The 21,158-nt window shown below is 33.0% G+C and overlaps 3 protein-coding genes across 3 annotated transcripts; 2 read left to right on the top strand and 1 right to left on the bottom strand.

Moving 5' to 3' along the window:
* Positions 1–6,273: 6,273 nt before the first annotated feature.
* LOC110638178 (transcription factor TCP20) lies at positions 6,274–7,892 on the top strand. Its single transcript, XM_021788640.2, has 2 exons — positions 6,274–7,600; positions 7,698–7,892. Exon 1 carries the CDS (start codon positions 6,463–6,465, stop codon positions 7,384–7,386), a length of 924 nt encoding a protein of 307 aa, XP_021644332.2. The 5' UTR covers positions 6,274–6,462; the 3' UTR covers positions 7,387–7,600; positions 7,698–7,892.
* A 3,521-nt stretch (positions 7,893–11,413) lies between these two features.
* Positions 11,414–14,546, top strand: LOC110638177 (ACT domain-containing protein ACR4). Its single transcript, XM_058149574.1, has 7 exons — positions 11,414–11,723; positions 11,925–11,970; positions 12,064–12,178; positions 12,274–12,341; positions 12,915–13,514; positions 13,804–13,908; positions 14,000–14,546. The coding sequence occupies exons 1-7, from the start codon at positions 11,650–11,652 to the stop codon at positions 14,339–14,341; spliced, it is 1,350 nt and encodes a 449-aa protein (XP_058005557.1). The 5' UTR covers positions 11,414–11,649; the 3' UTR covers positions 14,342–14,546.
* Positions 14,547–17,163: 2,617 nt separating this feature from the next.
* On the bottom strand, positions 17,164–20,506 carry LOC110638180 (photosynthetic NDH subunit of lumenal location 5, chloroplastic). The gene is made up of 7 exons (XM_021788641.2): positions 20,325–20,506; positions 20,007–20,225; positions 19,632–19,782; positions 19,408–19,496; positions 18,770–18,824; positions 18,402–18,487; positions 17,164–17,516 (listed from the first exon to the last, which is right to left on the bottom strand). Exons 1-7 carry the CDS (start codon positions 20,346–20,348, stop codon positions 17,358–17,360), a joined length of 783 nt encoding a protein of 260 aa, XP_021644333.2. The 5' UTR covers positions 20,349–20,506; the 3' UTR covers positions 17,164–17,357.
* Positions 20,507–21,158: the final 652 nt, after the last annotated feature.

Raw genomic sequence — 21,158 nt, 5'->3', positions numbered from 1 at the left:
TTTGGGGTTACTATTTATTACACTATTCAAGTCAAAATGTTGACTTTTCCATACTTAATAGGTTTATTAATTCTAATTGCACTCACATACTACATTTTGAGTCATGTTTTTGTTGGCATTGATTGCCAAATTCAATTCAAAGTCTATTAGGTTTAAATCTCAAAATTTCAGTTTTGGATTACTTATTTGTACTGTTCTATTGGTCTGTCTATGGTGGGAATTTGGCCAACTTTCCTCCATCAAAGTTGTTCCTTAATGTCTTATCTTTAATTCTCTTTTTGAATCACTCCATTTGGAGTTTTATAGCCCAAGTTATGGCTATTTATCTAAGGTTGGCTGGATTGGTATCTACCCAGAATTCTGGGCAGGTTTTCGGTTCTAGCAGTTATGGGCAACCAAATTTGGGTGAAAAAATGACTTAGTTATGGGCAGAATTTGGGTTGGTTTTCTTCATAAAAGTTGTAGTGCTATATCATACCTTTTCAATGCCACAAAAATCAGGTCATTTGGACCTGTCTAGCCCAAGTTATGGTACTGTTCATTTGGTCATTTCTGTACACTGGCAGTGTGCCAATTCCGGGTTTGACCTAATTGTTCACTAACTTAGAGTCACTTTCTGGGCATGGTTTCTACATGAAAATGTGTCATTATGTGTCTATTTTCATCTTCAATTGGCCTCACACCAATTGGAGTGGTATAATTACAGTTTTGGTTCCTGAAAGTGACCTAGGTCAGGCTATCCAGAATTGGACCCCTACCTATCCAAATTTGGTTTTAATTATAACCATTCAAACACATCCTAATTTGTCTCAATTGACCATTTGAAGTCTCATTTAGGTCAAAGTGCATCAATTTATTAAATTCTCAAATTTTCTCCCAAAACCCTAAGGGTCAAGAACCCTAATTCTCTACTTAGCACAATTCATGAATTAAAGTATACCATACATCTTTATACACTCAATTGAGTTCACATACTCAATTAATTCCAAATTTTTTTTTCATCAAATCCAATCTTTTTCTAGGCTGACCGAATTCTCTATAGTCCATTTGCTCATCATTTTGTCTCAATTATCAACAATTTTTTATCTAATCATAAATATAAGGAAAGAAATGAAAGAATCACTAACCTTATATGAAGTTTCCGAAAGCTTTAATTCCCTTCAATTTCCTTCTATTTCTTACTCCCAATCTTATTTTCAAGACTTAAAATCAAGATTTAACTTAAGGAACTAGGAAATTTACGGTGTAATTTATGATTTTGAAAGCTTAAATATAAGCTTTAATGATGGAAAAATAAAAAGAGAGGGAGAGGAGAGAGGATGGCCACGACATGGAAGAAGAAAGAAGGGAAATTCTTTTTTTTTTTTTTTTTAACTCCTTTATGCTATAATTATCCCACAAATTAAGTTATTTAATATTAGACTTTATTGCATCATGCTTATGCAACTTTGATGATGTCAAAAATTCTAATTTTCTCTTTTTTTCTTTTTTCTTTATTTTTCCTTATTTCTTTAATTTAATTTTCTATTTCAAAATTTTCATTTTTCAAATTTTATTGGACAGTTAGGCCATGAGTCACCTCTAGGGGTGAATTGATCAATTTACCCCTCGTCGGTTTGATCTGGTTTGCCAATAATACCATATTTCTTCCGGAACCCTGACCTAATTATTTGATCTGGTTCTCAACTTTTTTCTGTGATTTTCACATTTCCCCTAGCTTTGCAATTTTTCCTAGGACTGCGGTGTTACGATGTTCCACACAAATTTAGGGATACAGTTGACTTTGCAATCACTTCCCGATATAGTCACCCGTCGCCGTGACCCCCAGCTCATTTAACCATTATGCTTGGATTTCTTCATTTCCATTTTCCCTTCTTATAATTGTTATTTATTTTTATCTATAACTTTTCTGAATGTCACAGATATAACTCCAAACGTCTTAACTGTCTGAGCAAACATCAAGTGTCGGAACAGTAGACTGTACTGGAGTGTCCAATGTGAGGGCGTTACAACTTGGCATTATAATGAACACATCATGTACAGTAGCATAAATGCATGGAGTCTTGCAAGAAACTCCTTCATGAATAAGTTATTTACTGCTTCTTGCTATTAACAGGCAATAGCTCTCATACGCATCTTTTTTTAACTGTTAATTTTTAATCCCTAAACTCTTGCATTATTAATCACACACTCCATCATTGAATTATACTTCGTGTTTAAATAATAAACATTGAATTGTAAATTTTTTTTTATCATTAAATTATTGATTCGATGACTAATAAAACATTAAAAAATTCATAATTAAGTTTCCTATATATAGACAGTTTCTATTTAATGGATTGCCATTGTATTTGTGGGAAGAAAACAAATTTGCTTATGCTGAAGTCTGTTGCCAGGGAAAGGACAACCAAAGTGACTTGATCTGATGATAAGTTAAACAATTGTGATAGCTTTGAATTTTTTTTTTCTTTTTAAATATTGCTGGATTTTCCTATCTAAATATATGTGAAATCAGTCCAGAAAATACTGAGCCTGAAAAACAAAGCATAGAAAAATTATCAAAGACCAACAGTAAAAATTGAACTACCAAAGCAATTTTCACTCTTCTTTTATTAAAGAATTAATTATATGATAATTTACAACTAAATCCCAACTAAATCCATGAGGTATAACAAAATCTGTAGATTAATCTATGATATGTTTTTAGTAACAATTTGATTTTCAAAATTTAATTCTGTTAATAAATTAGTTGTTGCTATTAATTGTTTTTTAATTTAAAATAATTTAGTCCATGAAATTTTATTTTATTAATAAGTAGTCCCTATATCTAAATTTTAATATTTTTTGTATTTAAATAATTATATAAAATCATTTTAAATAAAGTTATGCAATTATTTAAATAAAATATAAATAATTACTTAAATATAAAATTTAGATGTAGAGATTGTTTTGTTAATAAAATAAAATTTTATATACTAAATTATTTTAAATTGAAAAGCAATTAACCATCAATTTAGACAGAAAAAAATAATTTATTAAATTGTTACTAAAAAATATATCAGAGACTAATATATGAATTTTACTATACCTAAGAGTTAATTATAAATTATCCTTAATTATACAAGGAAAATAAATGAATAAAGACTTATTTTTATTTTAAATTTTCACCATAATAATTAATAAATGTGAAAATCCATAAAGGCAATGGAGAGAATAGATTGAACCTGGAAAAAAAAAAAAAGGTTGAATTCCAGCATGGGGGAACCATTCTCCTTCATAAATTAGAAAAGAGATTGAAGCTTTATAATTTTTTTTTAGAATCTTCATCAAACATATGAAGAATTTGTTTCACATTAATTATTATTTAAATTATTATTAAAAAATATTATCCATATTAGTTAGAGATAAACTTATTATCAAACTAAAAATCAACGGTTTAAAGTTGCAAAAAGAAATGAATTGGGATTAAATCGACCCTAGAGGGTTCTAGCCAATTCCAATTCAAGACAATTTAAAGACGAATTCGGTTCAATTTAATGATTATTTCAATTTGAAGCAATTTTAATTTTGATTTTTAAGCAGCTACGTCGTTTACATCACTCTTTCATATATATATATATATATATATATATATATATATATATATATATATATATATATATATAATTCAAATATAATCGAACAACTACTAGTTTTAATTTAAGAATAGACAAGAAAAATCGAAATCAATCCCTTTAGATAAGGTTCAGGACCTGAGCTAGCTTCTAACCAAGTCTAGTTAGAGAATATTTTTTAATCATAAAAATTTGGAAAATATATATTTAAAAAAAAAAGGGGTTTGAATTTTAGTACCAAACAATTTCTAAAACAGTAACTTTCTGATAAGAGCTTAAAAATCAAGTGAAATTTGGTGATATGTCAATAGCAAACTTTTGAAGGGAGTCCCAATTTGTCCCCAATATGAGAAGCACATGTGAAAAATAATACAAGCACTAAAATATTAATCATACCTACCCATTATTTTCACCACCAATTAGCTTCTTCTTCCCCTTAAGAAAAGTCTATGTTACAGCTGAGTTGAAATTTACATGTTGCTTTCACACTTCAAACACTCATAATTGTGGAAGAAAAAGTGGGTCCCTCTTTTTAGACTTTTGTATTTCATTTTTATGATAATGGTTTGCAAGAAATGGTTTTTTTTATTTATGATTTTCAAGATTTAGTTTTAGGGCTAATAATACTTTTGAAATTCTTCACTACTTTAATCTAGGGTTTGATGCCTAAAATTTATAGCATTTGCCTTGAGCACCCAATAAAGTACACTAATTTAAGTCTAAAGGATTATTTAATTGATCAACATTTTAATTCATTTTCAGGGCAAACAATAACAAAAGAAATATATATCTTTTGTATTTTTTAATGTTCATGTGAATAAATTCCCTTTAATTATAAAAAATTAGATTTAGAGCCCGTTTGCCATTATAGTTGTTAAAAAATTAAAAAATATTTTTTTAAATATCATTTTTAAATACGATTAAAAAGACATTTTAGAAAAAAAATTATTTTATTATTTTAATATTTTATTACTAATATTTATTAAATTTAATTTTAAATACTAATTAATTACACTATCAATAAATAATAAATATATATACTAATTAATGAATGGTAATTCAATTGAGATTATCGATTATTATAAATAAAAAAAATATATTGATTTAAAGAAAATTTTGTTTAAATTTTATGTTAAATATTTATCTTAGATTTTTTTAAAAAAAAATTATAAAATACTTGTGGGAGGTAGGAAACTATTAACCCCCCCATGAACATAAGAGTAATAATGAGTTAATTGGATATACAAAGGTAATAACAAAAGAGTAGATTAGTCAACTATTTCCCTTTCTCAAGTTGTTCTTCCAAGAACATCAAAAGTGGAGTGCAAACCAAGATACCTTAATCAAAATCTTGCACACTCATGTAATAATTAATTGGAAATGAACATTCTTGCCATCTAACACAAACAAAAATCATTAAATGCCTGTCTTTTACAACTTTATGCCAAGAAAATGATGCCCCTCTTCCCCTATTTTAAACCATGCTTTGGCTTTGCATGTTCAATCACATTGCCTTATCAAGAACATGGAACTATCTACATAACCCATAACCCATGTCTCATGAATCATTATTTGCTAAAAAAATAAAATCAAGCCCAGAAAAAAAAATCATCAAACCCTACACCCTTTCTGTTTTTTATTTGGATTGGATAATATCATAACTAATCAAATAATTTTTTAAAATATCATGTTAAGTTCAATTTGTCCATCTAATTAAAGACAGATCATTCACACTAATTCAAATCATTAATTTTTAAAAATAATATTAAATTTTTCTATAACCCCATGGACCCATTCCGTTATCTTAAATTCTTCTTCTACTAATAGTAATCTACCAGCAAACCATGTGAATCACTCGAGGCATAATAGACGGGTGATTGCCATAATTTTCAATGATAGTCTTGTAAGAGAAACAACAACTTTCTAGGACATCACTTTTACCATTGTCGGAGACTGTGACATGGCGAAAATTGCAAATTTTCAATCCCCTCTTGTCCTTGAAAGCTTAGCTTGTCGGGAGGTAGTGTTGCTTGACAAGCTAAGGGCTTACACAGCATCTCGATTGAAGGTGATTCACAGGACTCTCTGAGGAGGGACTATTCCTCTAGGCATCCGTGATATCATCGAAGATATCAAATCCTTATAGGTCTCTTTCCACAAGGTTTACTTCTCCTTTGCGGGCAATCAAGGAGCTCATTCCTTAGTGAAGCAAGCTCTCCTTAGTCAATCTTTTATTTGTAATCCTCTAAAACAAGTGCTCTTTGTCTTGGCCTCCATGCCGACCTAGTCTATTTTTTCTCTATTATTTCTATATTTTAAAAAAATAAATCTCTCTCGTCCATTGCTATGTCAAGTGAAATCAACTTTTTGCTCAAACCTGATCTTGTGTCCTCCATTTTACAAAATTAATAAATATAGTATTCGACTTGAGGTAAAAAAATTAATCATAAAAGCTCAAAATTTTAATCTAATCGCGATTAATAATAAATCTTTAGATATGATTAACTTAAAATTCGATTATAGGTTATGACAGAATTTTTTTTTTTTTTTAAGAGAGAGAGAAAAACTAGAATGTGGATTTTGGAAGTGCAAGGCAGGTGATGAAACAGTGGATGGATTTATTAGTTGATGCATGATTGAAGATAAAACCCAATACCAATTGGTCAAAGAAAAGACAAATGCAGTTATCTAAAATCATTTAAGTAGTAACTTTAAGTTGAAACATTGTGATTCCAATGTTTGAACAATAAGCCAAATAGATTGACAAATCAATTGAGAGGACAAGAAAGTATATGCTTTTTGAGGTCACATTATTCAATCAAAGAGGCACCTATTTTCCTTTGTTCCCATGGAACCAAAGGGCCCAAATCACCATCAACAAGAGTTGCCCACCTTCTTGAATCCTCCCCCAAAACCAACCATGGCAGAGAACAACAACAGCAACAGCAATAGCAACAACAAGAACCCTGCAGAGATCAAGGATTTCCAAATTATGATCGCAAATAAAGATGATAACAAGAAGCAACTAGCACCCAAGAGAAGCTCCAACAAAGACAGGCACAAGAAAGTAGATGGTAGAGGAAGAAGGATAAGGATGCCAGCTCTTTGTGCCGCAAGGATTTTTCAGTTGACAAGAGAATTGGGTCATAAATCTGATGGTGAAACAATTCAGTGGCTGTTACAGCAAGCTGAACCATCGATTATTGCTGCAACTGGTACTGGGACGATTCCAGCTTCAGCTCTTGCAGCTGCAGGGGCCTCTGTTTCTCAACAGGGGAGCTCTGCTTCTACAGGATTGCATACAAAGATGGAAGGGCTGGGACCAAGTATTGGGTCCAGAGACAAGGCCAGTTGGGCAATGATGAGTGGTAATTTGGGAAGATCTAATTTAGCAAGTGGGATATGGCCCTCTGTTGGTGGAATTGGAGCAGGATTTATTTCAAATACCAGCCAGTCAGCGTCCAATTTTGCAAACGAAAACTCCAATAATTTGTCAAAATTTGGGTTCCATGGGATTGAATTCCCAAATATTAATATGGGTTTGATGAGTTTTTACTCCATGTTTAGTGGTACTAATCAGCAAGTTCCAGGTTTGGAGCTTGGGCTTTCTCAGGATGGGCAAACAGGGATGTTGAATTCTCAGGCTTTGAGCCAATTTTACCAGCAGATGGGACAGAGCCGCAGCAGCCTAAATTCCTTTAATCAGCAACAGCAACAGCAGCAGCAGCAACAAAATCCTGATGAGGATGACTCTCAAGGATCAAGGCATTAGAAAATTGAGACAGGAGTTTCTGATGGAAAACCTTATTAGGAATGAGTAGCATGGTAAAAGGACTCAATTATCTCACATAATTTTCCTTGTCTTTATGGACAAGAAATCAAATGAGTGTAATGAATTGGGGGTCTCAATAGTTTTCTGATGCTGGTTTTGGCTGCCGGCTTCAGTTCCTTTGATCAGCAGTTTCATCCAAGTCTGCAAAAAACAGGTGCTTCTCTAGTTCTTCTGAGTGAAAACTTCTGCTTTTTATGGGTTACTAGTTACCCTACTAAATATTAATATTCCTTTTGATTTGTGAGATGCAGGATGAAATGTGAAGAGAACATGGTTTGAAGATTGCATTTGAGTTTGTTTCATATTAAATCTTTTTTGCAGGATGTGTTATCTATTACAAAAATATTTGTACTGTTCGGCATGTTTTCTCTCTTGTTTCTTGCTTATCTGAATCAAGCAATTATCTTGTCTTGAATATCTAATAAAGATTGAGAAAAATTCCACTACGGCATCTAAGCAGATTTAAACTTTTTCCTTAATTTCTTTCAATTACAGTAGCTATCCTCATCAAAGATCGCCATTAAATCCCTAGCTTAGATCTTCCATGCACCTTGCAATTATATCATTTTGCATGTGAGCCTTCAAATTAGTGGGCTACTTATCCGTCCTAAAGTTTATTTTTAGCCAATCCAATAACCCAGAGTGGGTGTTCAGCAGCGTTGGTAAGCCGGAAGATATGTTAACAGCCAAGATAATTCTGTGAAAGAATCATTCAAGTATAATGGAAATGATTTTAATCTTCCCACATGAACAGGAAGATAATTGACTTCTTAGGGTTTATATATAATAATATAGGGATAATTTCAAATTCTGTACTTGCCAAATAGTAATTGCATCCAACCTCAAAAAAAAAAAAATTCCAATTATTTTAAACTCTCTCTTTCGGAATATTTATAAAATCCCGAATCAAATCTTATTTCATAAAAAGTGTTATGTGTTTTCAAACTTTATCATTTAATGGACAAAAGTTTATTTTTTTTTTATCAAATAGATATCATGTGATTTCACGTTCTTATTTATCATGTGATTTCATGTTATTATTTTATCTATATCTGTAATTATATTAAATGTATATCACGTCAACATGTTATTAATAAGAGGATGGGTAGAATAAGCACAAAATTATGTAGTATTTGTTTGAAGAAAAATTAAATTCTCTCTTTTAAACAAAATAAATGTATGAGATCACATAATACTTTTTTAAAATTACCCCATAATATATATGAATTATTCATGGCCAAGAATATGGTTGGTTCCAAAACTTTTAATACACATCCGAAAACAAGAAGTTGGGCAGCTGAATTTGCAACCTTCTAAAAACAAAACAAAAGAAGACAGAAGGAGACAATTGCAGCACTTGGGACAAGTGGGTTAGTCCACACAATGGTTTATGGACCTATGGAATGGGTTTTTGGACCACCTATAGGCTATAAGATAGAAGTGGATTTCAGTCCATTAAGGATTATCACTTCACACTCACTCATGACTCACTTTCCAAATATGTTATGTTTGTTTTTACTCCCTGAGTTTCCAACATGCCAAGTGCTGAAGGATTCCATATTCTAAACATCAAGTGCTGATTATGATGTTTACGATTTATCTGATGATTTAAATTTAAATTTTTACAATTTTAAAGAAGGTTTTAATATTATTGATAGTTTATAAATATTTTTTGAAAGAGAAAATGAGAAGAATGAAGGAATTGGAAAAATAAAAACAAAATGTTAATGTGTAGATAAAAATTGATTCAAGTCAACCTTCCTTGATTCAGAAAAGAAAGCAACATCACAGTGTTAGAAGCAGAAGTGAGGTGGGGTTCGCGAGTGCAGTGCAGGCTGGCTGGCAGACTGCAGAGGACTACTGAGCAATGAGAAATAAAATAAGAAAAAGGAAATAGAGAGCAACCAATCCCAGTTTTTGCACATGAAAATGGCCAATCCTAAGGTACACAAAATCATGAGTAAGAGAAGAAGAAAGCCCAAACACATTGTTGGGCCTTTCACATCCTGCTCTTGCTGTCTTGATTCCCTTCAAAACACTAATAAGGCATTGTTTGTCCCTATGGGCTTTTCTAAAAAATTTTATGTTAGAAATTGTAAGAAGAAAATAGATGATTCATGTTGCAAGTGGTAGTGGCCAAAATGTCTAGACAGACAACCTAACCACGCCAACAAACCCTATCACTCCAACTCCCCATGTGCGAATCACGTGCACAAGAAAGCACATATGGCAAGTGGCACTAATTGTTAAGCTTCATTATGATGGACAAAGGCGTTCTCCATTCTTCCCATTTCTCTTTCGTTTCATGTCCTAATTCCATCTGTCATCCTTATTTTTACCATTTTGACTATCCCCATTAACATTTGGCCAAACACATTATAATTGTAAATGTTGTTTGAGTTTGTCAACTCAATTTTTAATATTATTAATTGTGAATAATTATAAAGAGACTTAAAATTATGGAGGGAGCAAGCTACGCCCCCAACTTATATATCCTTTGCTTATTTTGTGCGCAACACATTGCTGCCACTATATTATAAATGTTCATATTCGAAGGAGTGGGGATGATGAGAGATACCCAATGACCCATAACTAAATACTAATAAAAAATTTAGATATTTTCCTTTTTTTGTTGGGGGGTGGAAAATTAATCAATATAGAGAAATAGAAGAAGTGGGTGATTCTTTATTCCACATGTTGCCAAACAAATGAAATCAGGGGATTGAGATGCCAGAGATGTTTTAAGTATGAAAATGGAGAGATATAGGCATACCCTAAAGCATAGCAGAATCCTACCATATATGGAAACATTGTGAGAGAGAGTGTTGGGCTTCCCTTAACCCTAAGGAAATGGGAGTGCCCTAAAGTCCAACAAAATCCAACTAGATATCAAAATTATAAAAATGTTGGTCCAAATGGGATGCTTACATAAACATAAAGCACAGGAAAATCTTGATTAGATTTTGCTGTGATCCTGATAAAGTACTAAAAGTTAAGGGTAGGGGAGTCCTTAACTAAGACCCTTCTTTATAGTAGCCCTACCCCTTCTCTCTATGAACCAAAATGAAGAAGCGCTACAATAAAAGCAAAGAGAACCAAGATTTGAACACTGATTCTTGCATGATGAAAAAGTAACACAGAGACCTTGGAAAAGTACTCTATAAAACAGGGCTATAAAGAAGAGCATACTTTTACTTAACCCAAGCTCACTAGAGATGAGGGCTAGAGTACTCACGAAAATTATTTTATTTAAATTTAAATTTAATTAATATTATTAAAATTTAAATTTATCTTAAATTTAATTATTATAATTTAAAAAAAAATTAAATTTATTTAATTTTATATATTTTAATTAATATTTTACATAAAAAATTATTTTTATTAATAATTTATATTTTAAAATTTTAATAATTTTATAAAATATTTAAATTTTATTTTATATAAAATAAAATATATAAAAATTTATAAATATTATTATAAAAAATATATTTTATATTAATTAAATATTTATATAAATAAATACATATAATAAATATTTAATATATAAAATTTAAATTTAATTTAAATTTATTATAAATATTATTTTTTAAATTTAAATTTATTTTAAATTAAATTATAAATATTTAAATTTATTTTATTAAAATTTAATTAAATCAGATAACCATAAAAACCTCAATGATTTACCATTCCTACAGCTGAGGCTGAGCTAGCATTAGCAAAGCAAAACTACTAGCAATAATAGAAATGAAGAAAGCGTAGAGCTAGAGCCGCCTTGTGAGACAGGAAAAAAAAAAAACACAACACAAACACCGAATGTTAGGAGGAGGAAGAGTTTGGTGGAGCCCACCTCACCAGCGACAAGCCAGGATGGCAGAGTCCTAGTGTCCCATGCTCTCTCTCTCTCTCTCTCTCTTTCTTTCTTTAATTTTTTTTCTTGAATTATGGTTTTTTTTTTTTTTTTTTTTTATAATTATGAGGATTTGTTTGGTATTGTGTTTTTTTGGTTAAGTTAAGGTCCCTCCAAAACTCTTCGTCCAACTCAAAAGCCACCCGTACTACCACCACCACTCCAACAAACGCATAGCCGCAAACTGAACTCGGAGTCCAAAAGTGCAAAGAAACAGAGCTAACCCATTTCTCTAAGTCTTTTAAGACACCTCCATTCTTGATTCTCACGAAAATTTCTTACCTTTTTTGGTTCAAATGGATTGTTGGTCTCCTTCTTTCATAATGGGTGATGAATTTGAGAAGCTCGTGATTCGAATGAACCCTCCTAGGTAGTATTATTATGTTTCTGTTTCTTTTGGTTAATTGAGATTTCAGGTTTCTGTTGTTTGTCGTCGTTTTTTGCTGTTGAATTCAAGTGGGCTCTCTTGTTTTTCTCGGAATTTCCATTTCTTGGCCTGAAAATGGTGGAGTTTCAAGGTTTTAGGCACATGGATATATGATGTTGTTTCTTTTGGACCCTTGAATTGCAGGGTTACTGTTGATAATGACTCGAGCGGGAAAGCCACTTTGATTAAGGTGTTTGATTGAATCATTTCGATTTTTTTAGTTATTTTTATCGGAGATTCATTAAATTACTTAGAATTTGATTTTTTATGTGATAATTTTCAGGTTGATAGTGCAAATAAGCGAGGTAGCTTGTTGGAGGTGGTTCAGGTTTTGACTGATTTGGATCTTATAATTAAACGAGCTTACATTTCTTCTGATGGGGAATGGTTCATGGATGGTTAGCTTTTGGTCCCTTGCTTTTCATTTAATTTGGTGGGTTTATAACTTATTGCTGTATGGTTGATTTTTCTTGTTTTCACTGGTTATTTGCAGTGTTTCATGTCACAGATCAACATGGGAATAAGCTCTCTAAGGATGATGTGGCTGAACGAATCCAACAGGTAAATCTGGAAAGCCAGTCTCCATTTCTTAACTTTAATTATTGTAAATAAACTATAAATATTTGGTTTCAAAGGGAGCTTAGATTGATTTCTTATTATCAGATACTCTAAAGTTGGACTCTTTACTGTATTACAAAAATGAATCATGGCCCTAGGTAGTCAATGAAAACCTTGCTTCATTTAGTTCTTCTATGTTCTTAGGTTTCTAGCCTTTCCTTCAATTTTGAAATAATCTTGCAGTGATTATTGATTTTGTATTCATTTTGAGTCTAAATTTTTGCTATTCAATTCTAAGGATCATTTAAAAAAAAAAATGTTGGTCTATAAAAGTCATGGAAGAAACAGAACCAGTCCTTTTGATAAGTTATTTTGGGTACTTAAGTTGTAGAATACAATTTTTAGCTGCTTTAATCACACTCCATAATTTGAGACATCAATGAGTAAATGACAAAAGGACTAGACAAGGAAGAAGCATTGATTGATATTTGGTCTGTACTATGAAATTTTAGCATCATTATTTGTGGAGGCAGGTGATTTCAATGTCATGTTGATGAGTTAGTTTACATGTCACAGTCGTTGGGACCAAGAGCACGCAGCTTCCGGTCCTTGAGAAGGTCTGTAGGTGTCCAAGCTGCCACAGAAAACACAACTATTGAATTGACTGGAAGAGACCGTCCAGGCTTGCTTTCAGAAGTTTTTGCTGTTCTTACTGACCTCAAATGTAACGTGGTGGCTGCAGAAGTCTGGACTCACAATTCACGAATGGCATCAGTTGTTTACATAACTGATGAAGCTACTGGATTACCTATTGATGTTCATGATAGACTCACTAAGATCAAACAGCTCCTCCTGTATGTTCTGAAGGGAGATAGGGATAAACGAAGTGCAAATACAGCTGTGTCTGTGGGTTCCACTCATAAGGAAAGGAGGTTGCACCAGATGATGTATGCTGATCGTGACTATGATATGGATGATGCGGATTGTGGATCAACAAGTGAACGTAGCAAACCCCTTGTAACAGTAGAAAATTGTGCAGATAAGGGATACACGGCTGTGAACTTGAGGTGCCCTGACCGCCCTAAGCTACTTTTTGATACTGTGTGTACATTAACAGATATGCAATATGTTGTATATCATGCAACTGTCATAGCTGAAGGGCCAGAGGCTTATCAGGTTGTTCTTAATTCCCTCAAAATGCACTTTAAATATTCTGGATAATTTTACTTAATATTGTGCAAGTTGAAAACTTTTGCTTTCAAAAGTCAAAATTCATTCTTAATGATTCTCATTCTCTTGTAACCATAGTGTTTGTTATAGTTGAGCTTATTATTCAATCAGGGATCATTATAGCAGCTTTGTACTCTTTTTTTTTTTTTTAAAAAAAAAGGGAGAGATTCTTGAATATCCTTATTTGACCAAACAATTGCTGCATAGGATCTCAATTTTGTTTCTTGTTGGACAGGAATATTATATCAGGCATATGGATGGGTCCCCTATTAGTTCTGAAGCAGAGAGGCAAAGGGTAATCCACTGCTTGGAGGCAGCTATCAGAAGGAGAACTCCTGAGGTATAAACTTTTGTAAGTTCAACTTTGATGCTAGTCTCCAATTTTCTCCATGTGTGATTCATATTCATGTTCTCAACTCTTTGTAATGCAGGGTATAAGACTAGAACTTTGTGGTGAAGACAGGGTTGGCCTTTTGTCTGAGGTGACCCGCATATTTAGGGAAAATGGTCTGTCAGTGACTCGAGCAGAGGTTACAACCAGGGGTTCCCAGGCTGTGAATGTTTTCTATGTGACTGATGCATCAGGACATCCAGTGAAGAGTGAAACAATTGAACTAGTTAGAAAAGAGATTGGACTAACTATACTCCGTGTGAAGGATGATGCTCAATCGACTCCTCCCCAGGAAAATGGGAGATTCTCCTTGGGTAATCTCTTTCGATCTAGATCAGAGAAGTTCCTTTACAACTTGGGTTTAATAAAGTTCTATTCCTGAGCAGATCATTAGCTAAACTAGGATCTGTGAGCTTGTGTACATGTTAGTATAGGTTGGCATAGCAGCATAGATTTTAGCTTTAGGTCAATCAGCTGTTGATCTTGTCATTCCTGAAACTTGCAACAAATTTCAACTTGTAAATCTTCTTGTGAATATCTTTTCATATCATTGTTCTATTTCTGTATGGACTCAATTGTTTCATTTATTCTACTGGGCCATCTATGAACCATATCCATAAACAAGAAATGCAATAATGTCATGTATCAGAGAGCAGCTAGGACAATACTCTTCTACCCATTTAACTACAGCAAGTACAAGATGCATAGCATATCAGAGAAGAACAAATGTTTTCTTCTCTTGACAGGTTGATTGTTTAGAATCTTACCAACTCAACTAATGAAAGGGATGTTTGGATATTACCACTTTTGAGTTTTCAATTACCATAAAGATCAGAGCAGAGTTTAAAACCTACAAGCAGGTTTACCAAAATCTTTAAGTAAAGCCAAAAAGCTTCAACAACTCTAGCTAGCAATAGTTAAAAATTGATTGAAAATGCGAATCCAACTAGATTCTTTAATTTCCGAAGTCAAATTCTATGGTGGAATTATCTGGAAGTAGCTGTGACGTACCCTACTGGCCACTATCATGAATTGCATGACCTGAGGTTTCAAGATTCTTGTCATTACAGGAATGAGTTGAGACTTGAAAGGTGTAAATTCTTGCTAAGTGTGATTGACATCGTTTTAGGTGTACTTTTCACACACCAAGAAAGAAATAAATAAATAAATAAATAAAATTGTCATGTGCAATGGGACTGAGAAGGATTTATGGTGGATCATTTCTCTTTCTCAATCTAATATTATATTATAGCAATAAAGTCAATGGAGAATGACCTTTTTGAAGCATTTTTTACTAAAGAAGTGGTGGGTGGCGATGACTCATTATTCATTCTCAAATGAGACTTTGTAGTAATGAGCAGAAATATTTGTACTGTTAACAACTTTTTTTTTTAAGGCCTTTCTTGAAAAGTGGAAATCCACCCATGGCCATAAGTAGGTAAAACCACTAAAAAAAAAACACTAATGACAAACCATATTTCTACTATTGTGCTTTTCATATGATACATATGTTTTATGGGAAAGTTTTTATTTAATGAAAAAAAATAAACTTGGTAAATTACAGTAATTATTATCCAAATTTTGATTTAAAGATTTTTAATGTTTAAAGGATTAATAAGTTTTAATTTGATAATATTGAAAATTATGGTACGAATGATATACAATTGCAGACCAGCAGGTGGGGAATGCTGAAGGGAAAATTATTCCACTGCAAAGCTGATGAAATGGACAAGAAAAGGCAAAATCAAATAATAATCGTATGATTAAGAAAGCAAAGGCAATTGGGAACAAAATTAGAGACTGTAGCGGTGGCTAATGATATTGTAATTACAGTTTTGGGTAAGAAAAGATAGAAAAGTCACCGACAGAATCTCAATGGAGGAAGAGCGAGAGAAGGTCCAACACGCAACTCCACGCCCACATGATGTGTCGTTTTCGCTTTCCTCTTGGATGAGTAAACGTGTCAAGATCGGGATCACAGGTCACTCCCACTCCCCAGCCGAAGCCGCCAGTACATATGGGGCCTGCCTTTCTTTTGAACAGTGGCCAACTTGCATCTTTCCAGGTGGGTCCACTGCAAGATGTCACGTGGCTAAGGATTCTACAGAATCCTCCTCCAAGCACATGATTTTGAACCCGAAGTCCAATCCAAGGATGTCTTACCGTTATTGCTTCTTGGTTAGAACATCCATTCTTAGTAATTTTGGCCAGTAATTTAGATATTTTTTTTTTTAACCTTATATACATAAACCTGCTTTTTTTTTTAATTGTTTATATAATTTTAGAATATTTTTTTAATTAAAATATATTAAATTTAATATTAAAATAATTTTTAATAACATCTAACTAATATATTCAAAATAACTTTCTCTTAATATAAGCTCAAATAATAATACTAAATAGGTCATTAATCCAACCTCCCAATAACATATCCACAAGACAAAATTTCACAACTATATATAAGCAATGTATATGTCGCTCAAATAATGTTCGAACTGGAAATGAGAAATTTTGATACTAGGTTTTAAATAGCCATGGCCTTGGCCACCATAACCTGCTTATGTGCTGTTTGCAGTGGCAGCAACAGGTACCTTGCAATTGCTTTGGTCTCGTTGCATATCCTGGTAAGTTTGTTTAGTAGCAGAAGGATTTGTTGAGGTTTGCTAGGAATTGGGGTAATTAGTTTTCTTTTCTTTCTTCTCGCAGGGAATCACACAGCAACACCACCAAACTCCTATCTCTAATACCATCTCTATCTTCCTTTATCTAATTCTGCTCTTGCAAAGTTGCACGACCAACATCCAAGGACACTGTTTCAGTTAGAAGTTGTCATTTGGGCGATGCACGTCCTCCCTTAATCACCAGATCCCTCTAAATTTCACAGTTCTGGATATGACTCCGATTTCTTTCAAAATGCATTGTTATTTCCTTGGAGATAAAACACTATCATCACTCTTGAAGGTCTCTTTGACTAGTAGAATCAATCCCTCATGGATCCTAGCCCTAAGCTTCAAGCCATGGTTTATTGATGAAGCTCAAGTCCGTCCCATTTAAGCATCCAATTCGTTCGGTTCAGTTCCTGAGCTCAAAGTAAAGTTCCAAGTAGGCCATGTCCAAGCTCACTCGGGAATCACATTCTCTGTCCATAGGGACAATATTTTCAATCCAATCAATGGGCTTGCATCATACGCATCAAAAACAATGTGCAACACAATTCAATCATATACCAAATGATAAACATCTCAATAACCGTGTCATAAAATGATAAAACAAAATCCTGAGGACAAAATTTCCTTGTTCAATATTTTCCACCAATTACAATGTCATCAAACAAGAATACTTTGAAAGGGGTAGACTAATTTGAAGTTTGTAAATGAAGAAAATGGACAGCTTGAATGTCATGCCGCAGACATCGGAAGTTCACCGCAGTCACTGATCACCACCCTCTTTCTGGGACGGTCTCCTCTGTCCGTCTCTTGTGACTCTATCAACTTCACAATGTCCATGCCTTCTAAAACTTGTCCAAAAACAACATGCCGCTGATCCAGCCATGGGGTCTGCCATTTGCCAAATACAGATGAATATATATATATCAATACCTCAAGTCAGACAGCTGTAATTGCAAAAATCTTCTAAGCCTTGACTAACTAGTAAGCCTTTTATATGCTACAATTGATCAAAAGAAATGCACAGTAACACTAATAGAATATACATGTCCAATCAGTATAACACCAATATCAGTTGCTCAAAAAATAGAAAAATGGGTCCATAGTAAGCCATTGCATTAAATTTTTAAGCACTTCATGTCTTTTAAGTAGGTACAATTCTGTTAACCACAATCAAGAAGAGAAGCTATGCTTGTAAAATAAAAATCAATCTTGCATTCTGGTAATGACATCAAGGTTCACATCAGCAGTCTAAAGAACAATTACAAAGGAAGGGTGGCAAAGAAACAAGAGAGGATAAACAGGTTAAACAAAACCCCCAAACACTTTCTTCTAATGTTCTGGCCCAACTAGTATGGGCACAAACAAATTTAAGCCTTTAACCACATCAAGTTTTTTCCTCTCTCAAACGTCTTAGTGGAAGCTTCTTCATTTATTTATTTATTTTTTTTTTTTGTGGGGGGGGGGGGGGAGGGTTGTTGTGGGTGGGTTTCAGTAACCCACAAATTAGGAAAATCTTGGCCTACTGTTAGAAGAACACGTATCACCAAACCCAGAAAGCACAAATAGTTTGAACTTTTTAACTCATCAAAAGGACTAATACAAAATTTAGTCTAAAAATAATAATTGCTAGCTTCTTTATTCCCTTCCCTTGAATACACGATTCTAATCTACATATAGGAAAATCTTAAATAGCATTTTCATATAGCAGAAAAAAAATATATATACACACTATATATTATCTGCATGTATATACGTATGAAGAAATTGATCTACCTTGACAGTGCAAATAAAGAACTGACTTCCATTGGTGTTGGGACCTGCATTTGCCATACTGACTACTCCTGGTCCAATGTGTGCCACTGCATAACATCCCACATTTCAGAACATGAATGCAATGAAACATAAAAAAATGACAATGTATAGCATACGAAAGAACAAATGACTACTGGGTGGAATTTAGGAAGAACAAGTCAAATGAGCTCGTTCAGACTGTTTATGTTTTAGAAAAAATAGAAGAAATAGAAAAGGCACCAAATGTCTTCATCTTCATCCATCCTCAACCAAAGAAACCACATAGGCAGCATTTACTGAAGATGGGGTTTGAACCTTCTACCAGGGTAAAATGTTATAATTGAACTTACATTTGAAGTTTTCATCTTTAAATGTACGACCATATATGCTTTTACCTCCAGTTCCCTGCAAAAATTTCAAACTCTGAGCATTAGTAGTTTCCAAATAAATGCCTCAAGCACAGAGGCAGTTGATAGTTTTACTAATGCATATGTGGCAGACACAAAAAACCTCCCTTCTGGAAAATTCAAATCCTAATGCACTGTTGATTATCAGATTAAGTGATGATTAACCTCAATGTAATGACTAATGATGCATTCTCTTCTTTCATGAATCAATACAATATTTCTCAGAGTAGAGGGCATCCCTATGCCAATAGTATTGCTCAATTGGGAACATTAAGCAGTAAATAGCTCAAGATTTAAAAGATATTTGAGTTCCCATAATATACCAACTGAATTTATTGGGTTTTTGTGGGATTTTCTCTGCTAACCAATTTTAGTGAGCTAATAGAAAGCAGGAAATATGCCTTCTGATAATGCTAGAATGCCATAAGTACTAGCAAACAATTGATATCTTTGATTGTTTTCTAGTGAAAATGGGGAATCAAACTTTTTGTTATATTCAATAACACATATTACCAAATAAGCACATCAAATCATAATGCTAGTTAAGCGAATAAGAGACTCTTAAGTATCAAGCCACCTACATTTCCTTTATCAAAGTCCCCTCCTTGAATCATGAAATCTTTGATGACACGATGAAATGCAGAACCTTTGTAGCCAAAGCCCTTCTCACCTAATCAAGATGCCAAATTCAAACTAATTATAACAGATTCAAAGTAGGGAAAACAATAGAAAGGGGAAAAATGCAATAAAAAATTAACAAATAATTGACATAAAAACACAAGTTCATACTATAAAACAATACAACCTGTGCATAAAGCACGGAAATTCTCTGCTGTTTGGGGCACATCATCACCATATAATCCAATTACAATCCTTCCGGCAAGCTTCCCCACAGGATTCCCAATGCTTATATCAAAATAAACTTTGTTGGTCACCTTCGACTGTAGATCTGCTGCCTACAATTAAACATAAAGCTCAAAATTTTAACACACAGACCAGAACCCTTTTTCCTTTCTTGTAGAATTTAATTCACGCAAGAACTAAATTACATAACATTTCGCATTAAAACCTCAAATGGAAGTTTTTATATACTAATGGGCCATACGCACAAACACAATCAATTGAACACACACATAACAGCCAAAGAAAGAGAATAGCTAATTAAAGCATAAACCCTAACCTCAGCAATAGCTCGAATTGTGCTAAGAAGGTGGGTTTTCCTCTGAGAAGAAGAAGAAGATAGAGTAAGAGGAAAGAGAAGCAACAAGCCCGAGAAGAACAAGCTGGATGAAGACGGCGAAACATTAATCCTTCGAGGAAGCTTCAGTGTACTGCAAGCGAAGCTTAGCGCTTTAAACTGGGATGCGTTTCGAGAACCTGGCAGGGAACCTACATTGGGCTGCAAGAAAAAGAAGAAAAGGGAAAATGGGTTTCATTTTACGAGGTAGAGGACGAGGTAGAGGGGTGATTGGATGATGAGAAAAGGAAGGAAAAAAACCAGTATTGTAAAAGGAGCCGCCATTGATGGAAGTGCGTTTGCGCGCAGCTTTGGGGTAGCAGTGATGATTTGAGATTAGGAAGAAACTCGAAAGAAACTGAAATTACTAAAACAGCGTCTGGTTTTTTCACAAAATGACAAATTTCTCCTTGGGGAATCCACCATTTCCATCTGGAATGTATCTGCCAAGAAAAATAATAAACTCTATTTATATATATAAATTAATTATTAAAAATAATTTATTTTTATTAACTCTTTTAATTTTTTTTAATAATCAAACAAAATAAAATTAATTAATATTATTGTCCTCCGTTGGGCAGTATAAGTAAATATGCTTCGTATATGACTTGAGAAATCATTCCTATAAAATGTGTTTTGAAAAGGAATTAAAACCTATCTTTTTTATTATTATTAATATAGTGGCAAATATGCTTTATATATAACCGAAATTTTTCATTGGACAGTGTCATGAACATGTATCAACCAAGTTTTGTAGGTTGCCGCCTTGCAAATCCTGCAGAAGATGGAAGAACTTGTCTTGAAGCTTTAGTCCTGATATAAGATAACCCTATTAATATCTTTAAGACATCATTTTGACACTTTTTTCCTTTTCTTCCATGCTAGGATGGTTATCTTGCTGTTCGCTTTTAATCCATATTTGTGGCTGTTATGGAAAGTCAATCACTATATTATTTCTCTGTATATTCTGTATTCTGTATTCCTATTTAGGATTTCTTATTTATGATTTTTTCCTAATTAGTAGAACACAATTATAGGAATCAATTGTATATATATACCCATGTACAGATTAATTGATATCAATGAGAATCATCT

The sequence above is a fragment of the Hevea brasiliensis genome, chromosome 7, assembly GCF_030052815.1.
Source record: "Hevea brasiliensis isolate MT/VB/25A 57/8 chromosome 7, ASM3005281v1, whole genome shotgun sequence".
In the NCBI taxonomy this organism is placed as follows: Eukaryota; Viridiplantae; Streptophyta; class Magnoliopsida; order Malpighiales; family Euphorbiaceae; genus Hevea; species Hevea brasiliensis.
Note: the sequence above shows the minus strand (reverse complement) of the source record. Positions and strands in the feature narration are given on the sequence as shown.

Coding starts and splice junctions, on each gene's coding strand:
- LOC110638178 (XM_021788640.2), top strand. CDS start 6,463: ATGGAACCAAAGGGCCCAAATCACCATCAACAAGAGTTGCCCACCTTC.
- LOC110638177 (XM_058149574.1), top strand. CDS start 11,650: ATGGATTGTTGGTCTCCTTCTTTCATAATGGGTGATGAATTTGAGAAG. Junction 12,179..12,273: donor TGGGGAATGGTTCATGGATG/GTTAGCTTTTGG, acceptor GGTTATTTGCAG/TGTTTCATGTCACAGATCAA. Junction 13,515..13,803: donor AAGGGCCAGAGGCTTATCAG/GTTGTTCTTAAT, acceptor CTTGTTGGACAG/GAATATTATATCAGGCATAT.
- LOC110638180 (XM_021788641.2), bottom strand. CDS start 20,348: ATGGCGGCTCCTTTTACAATACTG. Junction 20,226..20,324: donor CGGCTCCTTTTACAATACTG/GTTTTTTTCCTT, acceptor TTTTTCTTGCAG/CCCAATGTAGGTTCCCTGCC. Junction 18,825..19,407: donor GGGACTTTGATAAAGGAAAT/GTAGGTGGCTTG, acceptor AAATTTTTGCAG/GGAACTGGAGGTAAAAGCAT.